Source organism: Chelonoidis abingdonii, chromosome 7 (assembly GCF_003597395.2).
Source record: "Chelonoidis abingdonii isolate Lonesome George chromosome 7, CheloAbing_2.0, whole genome shotgun sequence".
Classification (NCBI taxonomy): Eukaryota; Metazoa; Chordata; order Testudines; family Testudinidae; genus Chelonoidis; species Chelonoidis abingdonii.
Genome location: NC_133775.1, coordinates 31,025,397 through 31,043,535, shown reverse-complemented (window position 1 = coordinate 31,043,535; position 18,139 = coordinate 31,025,397). Strand labels below are relative to the sequence as shown.

Here is an 18,139-nt window from a genome sequence, read left to right as displayed (position 1 = left end):
CGAGGGAAGCGGCGGGCGGCTACAGGTTGCTAAGGAAGCGGCTGCGGCTCTCTCTTCCCGCCGGGGAGCGGGACGAGAAGGAGCGGGACGGCCCTGGAGGGAGGCTGGTAACGTCTCCAGGGAACCCGGCGGGGCAGCGCACCGGGAGGGCCTGGGCGGGGGGCGCCCCTCTCTTGCTTGGGGGCGGAGCAAAGCCCGCGGCGCTGCCTGGCGGCTCAGGGTCCTGGCCGGTAGCGGCAGGACAGCGCTGGGGGAAGGTGCCTGGGCCCTGCCCGGCGCGAGGGGAGCTGCTTGGGGGTGACCTGGACCGCCGGTGTAGTGCCGCCCCTTTCCCGGCCCCTTACACTCACGGCGTCGGCTGCTGTGTCTCGGGTGGGAGATCTTGCATCCAATCGGGCCTCCCTCGCTCCCTCCCTCCCATGTCAGTTACAGTCAGCAGCCCTCAGTTTTGGGGGGTTATTTAACTTTTGTGCAGTGAATGTGCGAGTGGTCGGGGCCATGTAAACAGCACGTGCTAACTAAGTATCCTTGCAACTCATGCTTATTAAGTATTGGCTCTGGCCAGGAATTTCACTCTGGGGCATTTGGAAGCCTCATTCTTGTTTTGTTTATCCTGCTTTTTGTTGGGTTTTATATTTGACTGAACTGAGGCATCAGTGATCCTTTAACTAATTTGCCTTGACCAGCTTGCTTTTCTATTATTTTTGTTACAATGATGGCAATGTAGATAGATGCTTTTATATCAACTTTTAATCTTTTTGCAGAATTAAGACAGAATGTTGTCATCTGTGCACACACAGAATAATGATATTCTATCAGAGTTGCATGTTCAAAAAAAGTTGTCTTTGCCTGATGTTGCTGAGGTAAGTCAATTTATACTAATTTTCAGGGCCGTCACTAGTGGGGTGTGGAGCCCGGGGCAGAAGTGACGGATTAGTCTCTTCCAGGACCAATCGCGCGGGGCCCGGAGCGGTCGCACCGATTTGCTCTACCCAAGGGACGGCTCTGCTAATGTGTTACTGATGTGTGAGCATTTCCTACAAGGAGAGTAATCTATGCACTTTGTTATTGATTAGACTTTGAATTCAAGTCAAACTTCATTTTTGCTTCCAATCTGTAGACTGTAGGAAGAAGGGATGCATTTGGGTTTGATTTTCAAAAGGGTATGAGGGAGTTCTGTGCCCTATTTCCCTTGAAAAATCAATGGGACCCATGTATCTAATCCCCTAGGCACTTTTGAAGAGTCTACTCTTGCTGTTTAGGAATGGAGTGCAATGCTAATAAGGACATGTGTAGGATAATTCATTAAGTGAGTTAGGGCAAATCTACATTACAGGGCTACATTGGCGCAGCTGCACCGCTGTAGCACACCTAGTGAAGAGACACTATGCTGGCAGAGTGTGCTTTCCTCTTGGTATAATTACTCCACCTCTGCAAGAAGCAGAAGCTATGGTGGGAACGTGTCTCCCACCGACATAGCACCAGTGTGAACAGTGCAAAACTTGCGTCACTCAGAGGCTGCCTTTTCATATTCTGGAGCGACATATCTTAGATTGACTTAAGTGGTAATGTAGACCTGCTCTTAGACAAGTGTTCATTGGAAGCTGCTTGGTCACATCTCAAGCCACTAGGAAATAAATTCAGAGGAGAAGAAGAGAAAAATGGGGTTAGAATAGAGGATATTATGTGGAAGACTTCTGCGTTTGTTTATAAAAGTGTATGAATACACTACATATTTACTAAGAAGTTAAGTTCTTAAAAGAAGATTCATGCACGTTTGATACAAGGTAGGAGCTGGGGCGGATCTAGGTATTTTGCTGCCCCAAGAATGGCAGGCAGGCTGCTTTCAGCAGCTTGCCTGTGGGAGGTCCCCGGTTCCGCGGATTTGGTGGCATGCCTGCGGGAGGTCCACCGAAGCCGCGGGACCAGTGGACTCTCTGCAGGCATGCCACCAAAGGCAACCTGCCTGCTGCCCTCACGGCGACCGGCAGAGCGCCCCCCAGTGGCTTACCCCCCCCCCCCCAGGCATGCGCTTGGTGTGCTGGTGCCTGGAGCCGCCCTGAGTAGGAGGGATCCCATATCCTATTTAAAGGCTACCTCTAAAAATTACGTTCTGAAAAAATGGATAAATTCTATTTTGTGCTTCTCTGGCTCTGGATGAACTAGGATAAACTAAATGCTATGCTAACCAAGATGCTGCATAGAAGGTATTTGTCTAATCTCAGTCAGATTTTTGTGCTTAGTTGTGCAATGTGTAAATATAGCAAAAATATTTTTGTATCAATTTTAACTTGAGAACATATGAAAATTATTTGCATTCAACACACATGGAATGTAATGTATTAAGCCTCTGTATCAATATTTGTACTTAACAAGTTTACATACAAGTAAATTTGCAAGAATAAGTTGTAGAACCAATGGAGACTTAATTCACTCTTACGACTGAAACTGGGGCAACTTAAATTAGTATTTGGTTAACTGGCGTCATTAAATGATTATGAATTTTAATTTTGTTACTGTTTTGCTGTACATATTTATATCACTCTAGCAAAATTCTACTCCTCCTGCAACTAAGCACCCTTTAACTTGCATCATCAGTTTGCAATTATGATTCTTTATTAAAACTTCAGACTGGAACTGTTATAGATTCATTGAGTATGAGATCTTTTAGAAAAACATCCCATCCAGATTAAAATAGTAACAGTGATTGAGAATTTGCCACAGCCTTTGATGAGTTGTTCGAATGGTTAATTACCCTCACTCATAATAATTTGCACCTTATTTCTAGTCTAAATTTTGTCTAGTTTCAACTTCCTGCCATTGGATCTTGTTATACTTTCATCTGCTAGAAAGAGAAGCCTTCTAATATCAAAATTTCTGTTCCTCATATAGGTACCTAACAGACCTATTAAGTCACTTAATCTTCCCTTTGATAAGCTAAATAGCTCCTTATGTCTTTCACTAAAAGGCAAGTTTTCCAGTCCTTTCATCATCCTTGTGGTTCTTCTCGGAGTCATCTCCATTTTACCAACCTCCTTCTTGAATTGTGGACACTAGAACTGGACTCAATATTTCAGTAGTAGTCAGTTGCACCAGTGCCAAATACAGAGGTAAAATAACCTCTCTGTTCTCCTACTTGATATTCTCATTTTTACATCCAGAGTTCGCATTAGCCTTTTTGGGGTACATTGCTACACTGGGAGACTCCCAAGAGTCTCCCGTCCTTTAAGTATGGCCTGCGTTCTTGGTTCCTAGATATGACTTTACATTTGGCTACATTGAAATGTATATTGTTTTCCAGTTTATCCAGATCTCTGTATCAGTGACATGAACTCTTCATTTTTTAACTCCCCAAATCTTTGTCATCTGGGAACTTTAGCAGTGATGTCTTTAAGGTGTGCCATTTTCCATAGCCAACATTATACAAGGGGGTAATGTGGCTAGCATCATGTCCAAATGCATTTGGTAGCATGGCATGCACTCACCGCCACAGCACCTCTTGCTGGTCAGTCTGGGAATTAACTCATCCAGCCTCAGAACACTTTCTGTTATCTCTTCTTGTCTTTTTATTATCAATCTCAACCACTATACTTCAGGCCCCACGTCCCTCCTGGCCCACAGTACCCCTTCTGGGTACTGCCCCAAAACAGTGGCCCCCACACTTGGGGTCCTCCCCTCCCCAGGGAACCCCAATCCCCTAAACTCACCTTGCCTCAGTGACCTACTGCCAGTCCTCATCTAGACCCTTCCCTCAGGGGAAAACTGCAGTCTGAAGTGGCCGCTCATCATCGGCAAGGGGGTTAGATCAGTTGCCTCTTCCTTCCCTGGCTGCTCCCCACAGCCCCAGTACCTTCTCAGGCCTTGGAAGTAAAGCCTCAGTCTGGGAGTTGGCCAGGCTGGAGCTCCTCAACTCCTGCTTTTCCTAGCACTGCTCTGTGCATGGTACCCCTTCTGCTTGCAGGCAGTCTTTCCCTCTTCAAGGCTGGAGAGAGACTGGCAGCCTTCTGGCCCTGCAGCCCTTTTATAGGGTCCAGCCTGGCTCTGATTGGCTGCCTCCCAGCCTTCTCGGATTGACTCTCAGCCTCAGCCATCCCCAACAGCTGGCTTTTAACCCCTTCTGAGCCAGAGCGGGGTGACCGCCCTGCTACACCTGTATCTTCTCTAACCCTATGTTGGTGAACTGGAGACAGCCTTTCAATGTAAGATCAATCAAGACTCCAACCCACAACCTCCAGGATTGCTGTGCTTTAACCACTTAGCTACTGCACCTCATTTTTTATATAAATACATTTTGTATATCGCCTCTCCTCTAAACCAGGTTGTTTTTTAAGTAGTATAGCCTTCTCAGTTTTGGGATTGTACCTTTTTTTGGCATCTAGTAAAATGTTTTTAAACAACTACCAATTATCCTTAATATTTTCCCTTGTAAATTCTTTCTCTCCATTGATTTGGCTCATAATTGTTTTCAGCTTTGTATAATTGGCCTTTTTAAATCACTATGGTTGTCTTTGTATGCAACAAATGTAATCAAGTCACAATCACTTGCACCTTTGGAAACACTCATTTTAATTCTGCAATCAATTCCTCCTGTCAAGATGAGGTATTTTATAGAATTCCCCTGTGCTGTGTGTAACACTTCGGGAATTAAAAAATTGTCCTCTATGGCCACGTCTAGACTACGCGCCGTATCGGCGCGTTAAAATCGATTGCTCGGGGATTGATATATCGCGTCTAATCTAGACTGGATATATCGATCCCTGAGCGTGCTTATATCGATTCCGGAACTCCACCAACCCCAACGGAGTTCCAGAATCGACATGGCGAGCCGCGGACATCAATCCCGCGCGGTGAGGACGGGTGAGTAAATCGATTTTAGATATTCGATTTCAGCTACGTTATTCACGTAGCGGAAATTGCGTATCTAAAATCAATTTTACCCCGTAGTGTAGACCAGCCCTATAACTTCTAGACATTCAGAGGATGTTTTCGTAATAGCAGCATAAGACTTCCAGCATCAGGGCCAGCTCTAGCCATTTCACTGCCCGGGAGGCGCTCTGCTGCTCACCGGACCCGCGGCTCCGGTGGACCTCCCGCAGGCGTGCCTGCGGATGCTCCACCAGAGCCGCGGGACCAGCGGACCCTCTGCAGGGACGCCTGCGGGAGGTCCACTAGAGCCGTGGGACCAGCGGACCCTCCGCAGGCATGCCTGCGGGAGGTCCACTGGAGCCGCCTGCCAGCAACCAGCAGAGCACCCCCCGTGGCATGGCACCCCAAGCACACGCTTGGCGTGCTGGGTCCTGGAGCCGGCCCTGTCCAGCATATGTCATTCAGATTGAATTCCCCTATGAAATGTAAACCTGTGGAAAAACAAAGAAATGAAAATGGAAAAAATAGAAGTTAAGTGTAAAATTTCACATTATGACGAGATGTAAATAAGTGTGATGTTATTGTCTAGTTCTTAAGAGAGTGTTATGCTAAATTCTTAGTTTTCTCAATTCTCACCTTCTGTTACGTCACAGAGTAGGGCCTTTAGTAATGATGGAAATAATTATAAAAATGGTGATTTAGTTCAGGGGTAGGCAACCTATGGCATGCGTGCCAAAGGCGGCACATGAGCTGATTTTCAGTGGCATTCACACTGCCCGGATCCTGGCCTCCAGTGCGGAGGGCTCTGCATTTCAATTTAATTTTAAATGAAGCTTCTAAAACATTTTAAAAACCTTATTTACTTTACATACAACGATAGTTTAGTTATATATTACAGACTTATAGAAAGAGACCCTTTAAAAATGTTAAATGCGTTACTGGCAAGCAAAACCTTAAATTAAAGTGAATAAATGAAGACTCGGTACACAACTTCTGAAAGGATGCTGACCCTTGATTTAGTTCGTCCTGAAATTTTTTTCTTGAGTATTTCTACTTAATAAAGAACATAAGTTGTTTTATCTTGAGATATCTCTTAGGGCTCAGGTGGCAGGTAAGGATAGCAAGCCTAGCAGTGAGTGGTCCCAATTGTTACATAATTCTCAATATTGTTGTTGTAGGGAACAAGACATGCACTACCTATTACACCTGGAGAAGCAGCAAAACTCTGTTCATTGATTCAGTCCTGTGAAGATTATTTTAGAATCAGAAAAGTCAACCAACTTGGAAAATATTTTACTGATCTAAGTGAAGAAGCAGACCAAGTAGGGAATTGTGGAAGACCTAAAAATAGTATCAGTATGAGGCTGACATTCTGAATCCTTTCTTGCACTCCTGTTGGCGTTAGAGATATTTGCATATTTGTTCTTATCTCCCTTACATTAAATAATTTCCTGCTAAATTGGAAGGAATTCATAGAATGATGTGTGCGAAAGCATAAAGAAAATTCTACTTAATTCCTGACCAGCTGCAAATTCCTGTGGGGTGGGACTTTCAAAGGATCATCAGGGAGTTAAGCATACAATTCTCCTTTGAAATTAAATAAGATTTGGTTGCCTAACTTTCTTAGGCTCCTTTAGAAATCCCAGCTGGATTGTTTTCTATACATTTTTAAGAAGCTAATAATTAAACTATATGGCCTTAATGCTAAATTTGTTGCTATGATAACTATCATCAGAAACATCCTGTTTTTTGCCCATTTATACAAATAAACAAACTGGATTCTGGACTTCCATTTTTCTCACTGTAATGGTAATATGCTTGATCTTCAGGGTATAACATCCACTGTTGGCTGTTTTACAGCATTGGACGAGACTTCTTACGTAAAGACTAAAGAAAAATTATGGAGAGAAATAGGTTATTGGGGAGAAAATTGGTACTGTCTTTTAATTCCAATCTATTTCCTATAATAAAAGGGATGATGGACATTTGAAATACCCTTCTGAAATAATTCTGGCCCCATCTTCTGGTTTGTTATCTTGTGATAGAGAATCTTTTGATTAAGCTTTAGTTGTTATAGGTAGAAAATATGTCTTGAAATAGTTGGGGAGAAGATAAAGACTGAAATAAAATGTTTGTAAGTTTTCAGCGTGCATGGAGGAAGAACCCTTGATGCAGAATTGGAGTTCATTTACCAAAGTTATGGATAAACATCAGACCAAGCTGAAAGAACTGTCACCCCAGTTCAAAAGCAGATCACGGGAAAACTTCCTAGAACAGAACCTGAGTGAAAGTGAAATGAGATGGTATGCTTCAGACTGGGAAAAATACAATTACAGAATTTCATGAGACAAACAGTCTTTGTGCTTCTTTAGCTCTTCAAATCCACACAATGTGTTCAAAACATAAATATTTATCTTCTCTGGGTGCAGTTCAAGCCTGGACAGAGGATTCATTTAAGGCTTTCTGTTTAGACAACATAAGGGCTTATATAGGTCCTCAGAATAGAGATTAATTTCACCTTATAATAGGGAACTTTTTGAAAGTCCTACCCTGCTTGTGTTTGCAACCCAAACATTGCTGCATGTTGTACTAGTTCATGAGACCCTGCAAGTGAGATTATTTAGTCTATTTTCATTCCCCTGGCTGAGTGAAATGCAAAAAGCAAACAGCCTAATTCATGAAAAGTACATTTGCCTTTTAAAAGTTCATGGTACAGTCAACCAAGGAGTTACTGGTAACACTTAAAATAAACTTTGCTTTACACATTTTTTTTTAAAGTAGGGTAAATCCCAAAGTTCTTACTTCCATTGTCTTTAGAGGACATAGAATGCAGCAGCAAGAAAGTGTTTCCGTAAGTGTTCAACGTAAATAATTTATGATATGCAGTTGAAAAGGAGTTGTAGCCTGCATATTAAGGGAACACTGTAGACCAAATTCTGAGGTTCTTACTCAGAGAAAACTTGAGAAAATTCTGCCTTTGGTTAATAAATATTTGTGAAATGGAAAAGTTTATTTATATTTATATATATTAAACATGTATAGTTAGTGCAATTTGATTTCTGTTAAGTTCCTCTTGTGAATAGGTTGAAAGAACATGAAATTGCCACATTACAGGAAAAGCTTCTTGAAGCAGAGATGGCAATCAGTTCAACAGAAATGTTTTTGCCTTCATTTAAAGTCACTATTGCTGGAATAACAAATGTAAGTTTCTGTATTTTAATACTATACAAAAGTTTGTGTACATATTTACCCTCAGAACTCTAACTGGGTTAGTGTTTTGGGATATGGGATATGTATGGTCTTTTTTTTTTTTGCTCCACTCATTTCTGCAGAATTAAACATTTATTGTAAAAAACCTTAAATGTCTAACTCATATGGTTGATTATAAAAACACTCTAAATGTTGACTGATGTGATATCTAAGTGCAGACATATATATTTAAATAAGAGCTTTGATAGGGCCGTATGTTTTTCATCTCACATGAATGTTAATTCTGAACCCTAATATTGTCAGTTTAAAAGTCAACATTCTGAGCTATTTCACTGCTGATCATTTTAGCGGAAGCATATAGCTACTTGTGTATTGTGGGTTTGTGAGCAGAACTTGAGTAGATTTGTATCTTCTTCTCCAACTGTAACCCTGTTTATACACAATATTGTACAATAGATACTTTTTTTTACTGTGATTTTAAAAGATATTTTCAAATGAGGTTTTTTATGTCCTTAACCTGTTGAGTACAAATACATTATTACTATTTAAGTTTATAAAACAAAACAAATATTATTCTAGGAGTCAAGATATTTTGATTTTTTGCATTTCCTCATGACTAATTTGTTTAAGAATTTCCATTGGGAATTCACACTTTTCTGTACCACAGAGTTAACGTTTCCAATAGTACTTCAATTTTTCTCCAGCTACAGATAGAAGAACATGAATACATATGTGCAAATCGGGATGAAATAACTTAAGTGATAGTACTTACTAAAAGGTCTGCTACCTGATTGGCCTTTGTTATTTTTAGAGCAGCATAATTAGTTTGATTTAAATGGATTTTCCCTTGAGAGAGGAAAATTGAGCCTTTTGTCAGCAAAAAAGTTAAAACAGATTAGAGCATATGTCTGATCTCTCTGTTACAAACTTTGAAGAGTGAATATTGAATTGTGTAGTATTTCATACCAAAATGTTTAAATCCTAATCTAAATAGTATTTTGCATATTCATTATGATATTTTGCAGTGTACTTAAAAAAATAGTTTTATGGTTTCTATATTTTAAAGCTAAATTTTAATAGTAGTAATTGTGCTATTTTGGGGAAATATTGTAGTACACTTACAGTATATTTGTTTGTGGCTTAATATTTTATCAGGTGTGTAACCTTTCTGCATCAGATATGATGAAGATTTCTAAACAAGAGGATTTACTGATAAAGGAACTAGAGGCTCTCAAACACATAAAAAGATTGTTACTACACCTACTTAGAACAACAGAGCATAAAGAAGTAAGATGACCGAAAGCAATCTTAGGGTGGTTTAACAGTGAGCATGAACACATTTTATTATGTTTTCCTGATCTTTTAAGGTAGTGTTTTCAAAGAAAGAAATAGCCAGTAACAGAAAATGCAAAATTCTAATATTTCAAATATTCTTTATTGTCCAAATCAATCCCGGGTTGTGTGGGAAGTTTAACTTGTTTTGAGAAATCTATACTATGTTATGCTTGTATAGAATTGTAAATATCATACAATAACCATACATCCCTTTCATGTATATGTTAGTCTTTAAGCTTAATCATATTTGCTGAATAAGACAGAATAGGAATTGCTTGACTTCAAAAAGATATATTAAGTTTTGTAATAAAAATCAGATGAGAGAAGACATTTTCTTCTTTTTTCTGGAGCCTATGTGTATAGAATAATCAAGGAAGGAGAGGAAGTTTAAAAAGGAAAAGACAAACAAATAGAAAATGACAATTAATAAATAATAGGGAGGCAGAGAAAGAAGAAAAGTGAAGAAATGTAGAGAGCATTATGTTACAATAATGGTGTGATTATCTCTTTGTGTCTGAATGCCTGCAATTCACAGGTGTTTGTATTCAAACAAAACCAAACATACATAAGCAGTGAATTCCTAAAGTGGACATTGTACACATGTGCTGTGGCTCTGTTCAGAATGCTCTGTAAGGCTTCCCTCTCATTGATGAGCCAGAGTACGTCATGCTTCTAATATCCAGCAGAGTGCACTCTGCAAATATCAGTGCTGAGAATGCAGCTCTCATTTGCTTTTCCCTGCTTTCCGATCCCTCTGTAGTTTGACACCCAATTTGTTGGTGATCTCCTTCCTATAATTCAATATTCATATTGGGCCTGGTCCTATGACATGCTGAGTTATCGAAACTTCCTTGGAAGTCAGTGAGCCCATTCTCGGAAGTTATGAAGTTTGGGATTTACTTAACTGGAAGTTCTGTCAATTAGGGTAAAAAGACTGATTGATAAATTAAGGACAACTTTGTCTGCCAAATTATGTAATTGATGATTGTGTGATAGTTATGGCTACATAAATGGTTTTGCCATTCCAAGTTTGTTTATATTTGTGATAGAACTTAATATTATGGGATATAAGACTTTGGGGTCTGGAGATAATCTTAGCTACCATCAAACAATATTTTCAGAAACATTTAAGGAAATGCTTCACTTTGTCTTTAAAATAGATGAATGGAATACACACTTGACCTTTAGGCTACTATTTGAACAAGGAAAATTAAATAAGCATGGTATGTAAGTGCTTCCATTTAAAAATTAATCAGTGTTACATATAGAATTAATCTTGGTTTATTTTCCCCTACTCATAAACTCCGCGCATAGAATGAACAGAATCTCTTAAGATATTTCCCACCAATTGTAAATAATCATGCATGTCAAAGTAAATATCTCCTTGCTGTTGGTATTTCAGTCTCCATTCCGAGTACACTGAATCCATAAATTCCATATACCGTAAAATAATTAATTGGTTGTTTTTTCTATTTTGAACTTGCAGATAAGCAGTAAACAAATTGATCTTTTGATGCAGAAGTTAACTGAAAGTGAAACTGAAAATGATGTAAGTAAATTACATTTTCTGGCTCCTTACTCTATCAAGGCATGCCAAAACAGTGAAATCCCAGTCTCATACAATTCCACTAGGCAACTGCCAGGCCTAGGATCAGGAAGACTGCTTGGTCTTTCTGCTTACACTACACGTATGTGTATTTTGTCTGTCTTCCACCCAATTTCCATCATTTTGTTTCTTCCTTACTCGTTTGACCAGCGATATTTTTCAGGATTATGGTGTCACGCTTATTACACAGAGTTAATGTGCTGTACATGATCTGATATACAGCATGGGCCAGTTTCTGATGTTTACCAGTGTAATTCCAGAGTAACTTTAATGGAAATGCTACTTATTTACAATGGTATAACTGAGAAGAATGTCTAGCTCTATTCTCTAAGACCAGATGTTACTTTTGCTGTAATGTTGTGGTTATTCAAGTGCATTGCCTTTTTATTCTGACATAAATTGATAGGCAATGTAAGGGAGGGAAAAGCTGTGAATTGGTTGCCCCCCAAAATTACCATTTTTTGTTATAGTTTATGTAATGTTTCCATTCCATCAAGAGGTCACATTCCTGCCCAGACGTTAACTATCGTAATCAGGCTACACAGTTTTGAGAAAGCAGATGGAACTAAAAGTTTGTAAACCCTCCAAATCATTCCCCCAAATATGCCATTTGCCACAAGTGAGAAAATAAAGGGCAATATGGTATCCAACTACCTAAATCTTCAGAAGATGAATCCAGACAGTTAACTCCATGAAAGCAATGATGAGAAGTTTTAACCATTTTGGTGCAACTTAAGTATTACAAAGAATTGTAAAATTCCACCAGTATTTTTTTTGTTAATAATTTTAAAACAAAGTAATTGGAAGTTGAAGTGCAATTTACCCCAGTACTGAGAAGGAATAAAAGATGCTAAGCTGAAAAGCATGATACAGTGCTAAATATCTCAGGTAGCATGTATTATTATCCTCATTTTATAAATGGGGTAAATTGAGGCCCAAGGTGGTGGCAATAACTTGTCCAAGGCCAAAAAATATAACACAAGTCACTTTATTCCTAATCTGGGCAGAAATTGACTACATTGCAATTGGAATGCTATCAGATTAAAAAGAGCTGTCTGTCCTGTTCTCCCACTCCCCTCCCCCAAAACCCAGGATGTCTGATACTCAGTAATTAAGGCAATCTGAACTATAGGTGTCAGTACAAGGGCTGCTTATGGAACACTACCAGTCTGGGAGAGGGGCATCATCTTGAAATGTTTATGCCACTGGAAATGAGAGCTCAGTTACCCTAATAAAGTATCCCTTTTACATGTGCAGTTTGGGTGCACTGATATGAAAATGTAGCCCAAAATGTGCATATTGAGACCTTTTCATTTTGTGTTAATTTTCCTTCATGAAGGGTCTCAGAAAAGGAACGCTTGAAACAGAGAAACATATTGTAGAGCTTTCTTCTCAGCTTCAACAGGAAAAAGTAAGTCAGTTTCCCCCTCAGAATGGATGTTTTATCTCAGTGTGCTAAATTCTTACCTACAAAACTCCTGATTTTTCAAATTGTGAGAAAGGATAATATTTAATTTCAAACATTATATGAAAAGCTATTCCTGTGGACCAGTATTTCTCACAGAGGTGGACCCGTACTAGGAAGTTTGACTCCAGATGTTTTTTTGGATTGTGAACCATCCTTACCCCAGCCCTTCCAATGGTCAATGTGAGGGATGGCTCCGGAGGGGGAGGTTGATTTGGACCTGACTGTCATTTCTCATTTAAGGTTCGGTTTAGGCTAATGTTACATGAATGCATAAGGTGGAGAGGTAGGGTTGCCAAGTGTCTGGTTTTCAACCAGAACACCTGGTCGAAAAGGGACCCTGGCAGCTCTGATCAGCGCTGCTGACCGGGCCATTAAAAGTCCAGTTGATGCGGATCTGGCAGGCTTCCTACCTGGCTCTGCACAGCTCCCAGGAAGCAGCAACATATCCCTCTGGCTCCTAGGCATAGGGGCAGCCATGGGGACTCTGTGTGCTGCTCCTGCCCTGAGCACCGGCTCCGCAGTTTCCATTGGCCGGGAATTGCAGTCAATGGGAGCTGTGGGGGTGACACCCGCAGGCGGGGGCAGCATGCAGAGCTCCCTGACCACACCTCCGCCTAGGAGTCGGAGAAACATGTCCCTGTTTCCAGAAGCCGCCTGGGTAAGCGCCACTGGGAGACCACACCCCTCAGCTCCTCCCACACCCCAACACTTGCCCCAGCTCTGAGCCCCCTCCCACACCCAAACTCCCTCCCGGAGACTACACCCTGCTTCCCCTCCCGCACTCCACCCTCTTCCCCCAGCCCGGAGCCCCCTCCCACGATCCAAACCCCTCGGCCCTACCTCCGCAGCCTGGAGCCCCCCCGCCCCCGTACCCCAAATCCCTCATCCCCAACCCCAGCCCAGAGCCCACACCCCCAGCTGGAGCCTCCTTCTGCACCCTGAACCCCTCATTTCTGGCCCCACCCGAGAGCCTCCACCACCAGCCAGAGCCCTCACCCCAACCCCATGCCCTAGCCCGGTGAAAATGTTCAAGTGAGGGAGAGTGAGCAACCAACAGACGGAGGTGGGGTTGGAGTGAAAAAGGCTGGGGCCTCAGGACAAGCAAGGGGTAGGGAAAGGGATAGCTCAGTGGTTTGAGCATTGACTTGCTAAACCCAGGGTTGGGAGTTCAATTTTTGAGGGGACCACTTACGGATTTGGGGCAAAATCAGTACTTGGTCCTGCTAGTGAGCCTTTCAGGGTCCCTTCCAATTCTTTGAGATAGGTATATCGCCATATATTATTATATAAGGGTGTTCAGTTTTCTGCTATTAGAAAGTTGGCAGCCCTATAGAGAAGAGAGTGCAAAAGACCCCTCCATTTTGCCTCTGTACAGGGGCTGTTCACCGTCACTCTCCTTGTGCTCTTTGAGTTCATCACCCGCTGAAGGCTAGTGCTCTAGACCATGCTAACCTGACCAAAATGTGTAGATAATGGTTCCTTTTACCCACTGTACCAGACAAAGGTGGTGGCTCCATGCAAAGTGAGGGTGGGAGGAAAAACACTGACTATACTCAATAAAAGAGTTAAAACAGCTTTTGACAGTGCTTCAGTTGAGGGTATTATACTTGAGTCTGGGTTTGCAATCTATTTCATAATTACATTGTGTCTGTACATGACCCATAGGATGTGTATACTACTATATGCGAGAAATCAATTATACCAGAAAAATAGAAAAATCTTCTTATGGCGTATCTGTATAAATTAAAAGATTTGTGTTCATATCTTTGCATAGGCAAATGCACTAAAAGCAGACCACCTATCAAAGTCAGTAGAAGCTGTTCAAGCCCACCTGCAATGCCAGATCCAAAAAAAGGAGACAGAGAATGATCAGTTGAAAGCAAAAATACAGGTTACAAATATTTTTCCTTTGGGTTTACTTTTAGTTAATTGGTAAATTAATAAATGTATATTAGGGCCAGAGGGCCATTTTTAATTAGAATGTCTCTTCCTATTATTAAATTAAATCCCTGGTATAGACAAATTAGAATAGAAAACCCCAAAAGAGTAAAAATAATGGAAATAGATATTTCTTGAGAGCCAACGTTCTTAATTACAAATGAATTATAGCTTACACTATAGACACTCATAGAATGGTGTAAAAAGTATCCAAAGTAAGGCATTTATCCTGCAGACACTTACACATGTACATATAAGGAGTCCCACTGAAGAGAATGCAACTATTCACATGCTTAAAGTAAACAGGTATGGAAATGTTTGCAGGATCAAGGCCTAATAAAGGGATATATATTCAGTGTTAACAAACAGAGAAAGTTGACAGAAGTTGTCAGTGTTGAAAGACTGCAAGGGTGTGATCAGGCGGCTGCAAGGGAGGAGAGAGACTAGCCACAGATTCTCTATGAGTATTTGAAATTTGCAAGGAATGTGAAATTTAAGACTGAGCAGGTGAGTTGTCTTAAAAGTCGACTTGTCTTCTTGAATTTACCTGATACCTTAACATCAATCTTTTGGTCAGTTGCTTGTTATCACACATACAATAAAAAAAGAAAAATCTTGATATAAATATAAGCCTCTGTTCACTTTCTCCAGCTTAGAATAATAATAATAAAAAGGCTGTTCACTCTTAGGGTACATCTACACTGCGGGATTATTCCAACTTTACATAAACCGGTTTTGTAAAACAGATTGTCTAAACTCGAGTGCACGCGGCCACACTAAGCACATTAATTCGGCGGTGTGCGTCTATGGTCTGGGGCTAGCGTCGATTTCTGGAGCGTTGCACTGTGGGTAGCTATTCAGTAGCTATCCCATAGTTCCCGCAGTCTCCCCCGCCCCTTGGAATTCTGGGTTGAGATCCCAGTGGCTAATGGGGCAAAAATCATTGTCGTGGGTGGTTCTGGGTAAATGTCGTCAGTCATTCCTTCCTCCGGGAAAGCAACGGCAGACAACCATTTCGCGTCCTTGTTCCCTAGATTGCCCTGGCAGACGTCACAGCACGGCAACCATGGAGCCCGTTCAGTTTTTTTTATTTTTTTTATTTTTTTACAGTCACCATATCTGTACTGGATGCCGCCAGACAGAGGCGATACTCCAGTGCCACACAGCAGCATTCATTTGCTTTTGCATGTTATCAGTCGTTCTGTACCGTCTGCTGCGCATTGTAAATTGGCAATGAGATGACGGTTATCTGTCGTTCTGTACTGTCTGCTGCTATCATGGGTGCCCCTGGCTGAGGTCGGCTGGGGGCGCAAAGACAAAAATGGGAATGATGACCCCCAGGGTCATTCCCTCCTTTATGGTATCTAAAAATAGAGTCAGTCCTGCCTAGAATATGGGCAAGTGTACTAGAGAACCAGTGTGTATCAGAGAACCAGAGAGCACAGCCGCTCCGTGTCAGATCCCGCAGAAATGATGAGCTGCATGGCATTCTAAGGGTGTCCCTGCAGCAACCCCACCCGTTGCTGCCCTCCTCCCCAACCTTCCTGGGCTACCGTGGCAGTGTCCCCCCCATTTGTGTGATGAAGTAATAAAGAATGCAGGAATAAGAAACACTGACTTGTTAGTGAGATAAAATAGGGGGGGAGGCAGCCTCCAGCTGCTATGATAGTCCAGGCAGGACATTAGCGGTGCGGGGGAGAGGAGCCCAGCATCCCGCTGCTATGATAGTCCAGGGCAGTACAGAATCTTTTCTTTACACATGAAAGGAGGGGGGGCTGATGGAGCTCAGCCCCCAGTTGCTATGATGAGGACGGTTACCAGCCGTTCTGTACCATCTACAGGGAATGACTGGAATCATTCCTATTTTTACCCAGGCGCCCCCGCCAGCCTCACCTGAGGCCAGCCAGGAGCACTCACGGGCTGATTATGATAACGATGGATAGCAGTCATATTGTACCACCGTCAACTGCCACCCGAGAGGGAGGGGAGCGGATACTGCTCTTCACTGCGCAGCATCGCGTCTACCAGCAGCATTCAGTAGACATAGGGTGACATTGAAAAAAGTCAAGAAACCATTTTTTCCTTTTCTTTCAGGGGGGAAGGGGGTACATTGACGAGCTATACCCTGAACACCCCGGTTAGACTATCATCACAGGATTTGCAAATGGTGGGTACTACTGCCGCACGGTAGCGTCAGGAAGGTTGGGGAGAGAGGGCAAAGCACACGGGTGGGTTCTGCTAGGCGACGACAACCTTAGAATGCCATGCAGCCCTCATCATTTCTGCGGATGCTGACACGAAGAGCGGGCTGTGGGCGCGGCGGGTTCATCACAACACAGACATAATCTGGCTTCTCTAGTAACTTGCCACCATATCTCTATAGGCAGGACTGACTCAATTTGTTAGTAGCCTATGGTAAGGAGGGAATCGACTCTGGGGGAAATCATTCCCTTTGTCCCCCTTTTGTATTTGCGCCCCCAGCCGACCTCAGCCAGGTGGGGAGTAGCCTGCATGATATAGCGACCAGAGCAGGTAGCACCCGCGAACAGGTCGACAGATAACCGCATCTCATTGCAATTTACAACTGCGGGGGGAACGACTGATACCGCTATGCTGTCATGCCCGGAGGCCAATACCGTCGATTTGCGGCCACACTAACCCTAATCCGATATGGTAATACTGTTTTTAGCGCTACTCCTCTCGTTGGGGAGGAGTACAAAAACCGATTTAAAGAGCCCTTTATATTGTTATAAAGGGCCTCGTTGTGTGGACAGGTACAGTGTTAAATCGGTTTAACGCTGCTAAAATCGGTTTAAACGCGTAGTGTAGACCAGGCCTTACTGAACAATATTGTGATAATGGTCTCTGCTTCACGCACTTTCACTGGGACAAACTTCAGGCTGGACTGCTACTGCTGAAAATATAACCGCCAAGCAGTTTTTTTATTTAAAGTCATTCTTGCTTGTACACTAAATAATGACAGTGACATTCAGTAAAACCTTGTGTTAGCCATACTTTTTTCTCCCTTATTAAAGATGAGCAATTTTGTTTGGCTCTTTTTATGGTCTGTGCTGTCTATAGGTCTGGTTGTCATGCCTACTGGTTCTTTTCAGTTCAATTCTACATACTAGATAATATAAATGAAATTAGCTTCTTTGTCTACTACATATAGTATTGTTCTCTGAATACCGAATTATGGCTAACTGAGCTCAAACAAAACAGCCAAGTAAATGGGCTTTGTGCAGCGTTCTTTTCCAGGGCGAAGTAGCATGGAATCCTACTCCACTGGCAATGGAGCACCAGTGGAGAGGCCACTTCTACAATTCATAGTCTGTGGCAGCTTGCATAAGTGCTCTGTCATCATCCATCATATGCAGGGGGGAAGGTTTGGCCAGTTGATCTGTATAGTTAATTAAAAATTTCTAATATACAATTTTTTACTGGAGAAGGATAGAGCAGCATATCATTTTAACTGAATCTCCAAGTAATTATTCGTGGTTGCTCCAAATCAGTTGTAACTAGCCAGATATTCAATCTTTTAAGCACAGTTAAAGAAACTAGGGAAATTAATACAAGTTTGCAATATAATTTTAAAGGGGAAGGAGAGATTTTATATAAGCTGAGGAAAGCTGAGGTTTGCAGTTAAACCAAGCATTGTATGTGTATTAGCTGAACATGTCAGAAAAATCAGTTGAAATCATCTTACATGGATAATT

At 41.9% G+C, this 18,139-nt stretch overlaps 1 protein-coding gene across 4 annotated transcripts in view; it reads left to right on the top strand.

Moving 5' to 3' along the window:
- The window catches only part of ODF2L (outer dense fiber of sperm tails 2 like), a 49,420-nt gene continuing 31,281 nt past the window's right edge, over window positions 1-18,139 (top strand). For 3 of the 4 annotated variants that reach the window (XM_032779274.2, XM_032779276.2, XM_032779271.2), the window contains exons 1-9: window positions 1-107; window positions 765-863; window positions 6,045-6,188; window positions 7,006-7,169; window positions 7,950-8,067; window positions 9,232-9,363; window positions 10,898-10,960; window positions 12,357-12,428; window positions 14,260-14,376. In XM_032779274.2, coding sequence (XP_032635165.1) covers window positions 777-863; window positions 6,045-6,188; window positions 7,006-7,169; window positions 7,950-8,067; window positions 9,232-9,363; window positions 10,898-10,960; window positions 12,357-12,428; window positions 14,260-14,376 — 897 coding nt within the window. In that variant the 5' untranslated portion in view covers window positions 1-107; window positions 765-776. The remainder of the gene's footprint in view (window positions 108-764; window positions 864-6,044; window positions 6,189-7,005; window positions 7,170-7,949; window positions 8,068-9,231; window positions 9,364-10,897; window positions 10,961-12,356; window positions 12,429-14,259; window positions 14,377-18,139) is intronic. The other variant, XM_032779275.2, reaches the window with a different exon arrangement.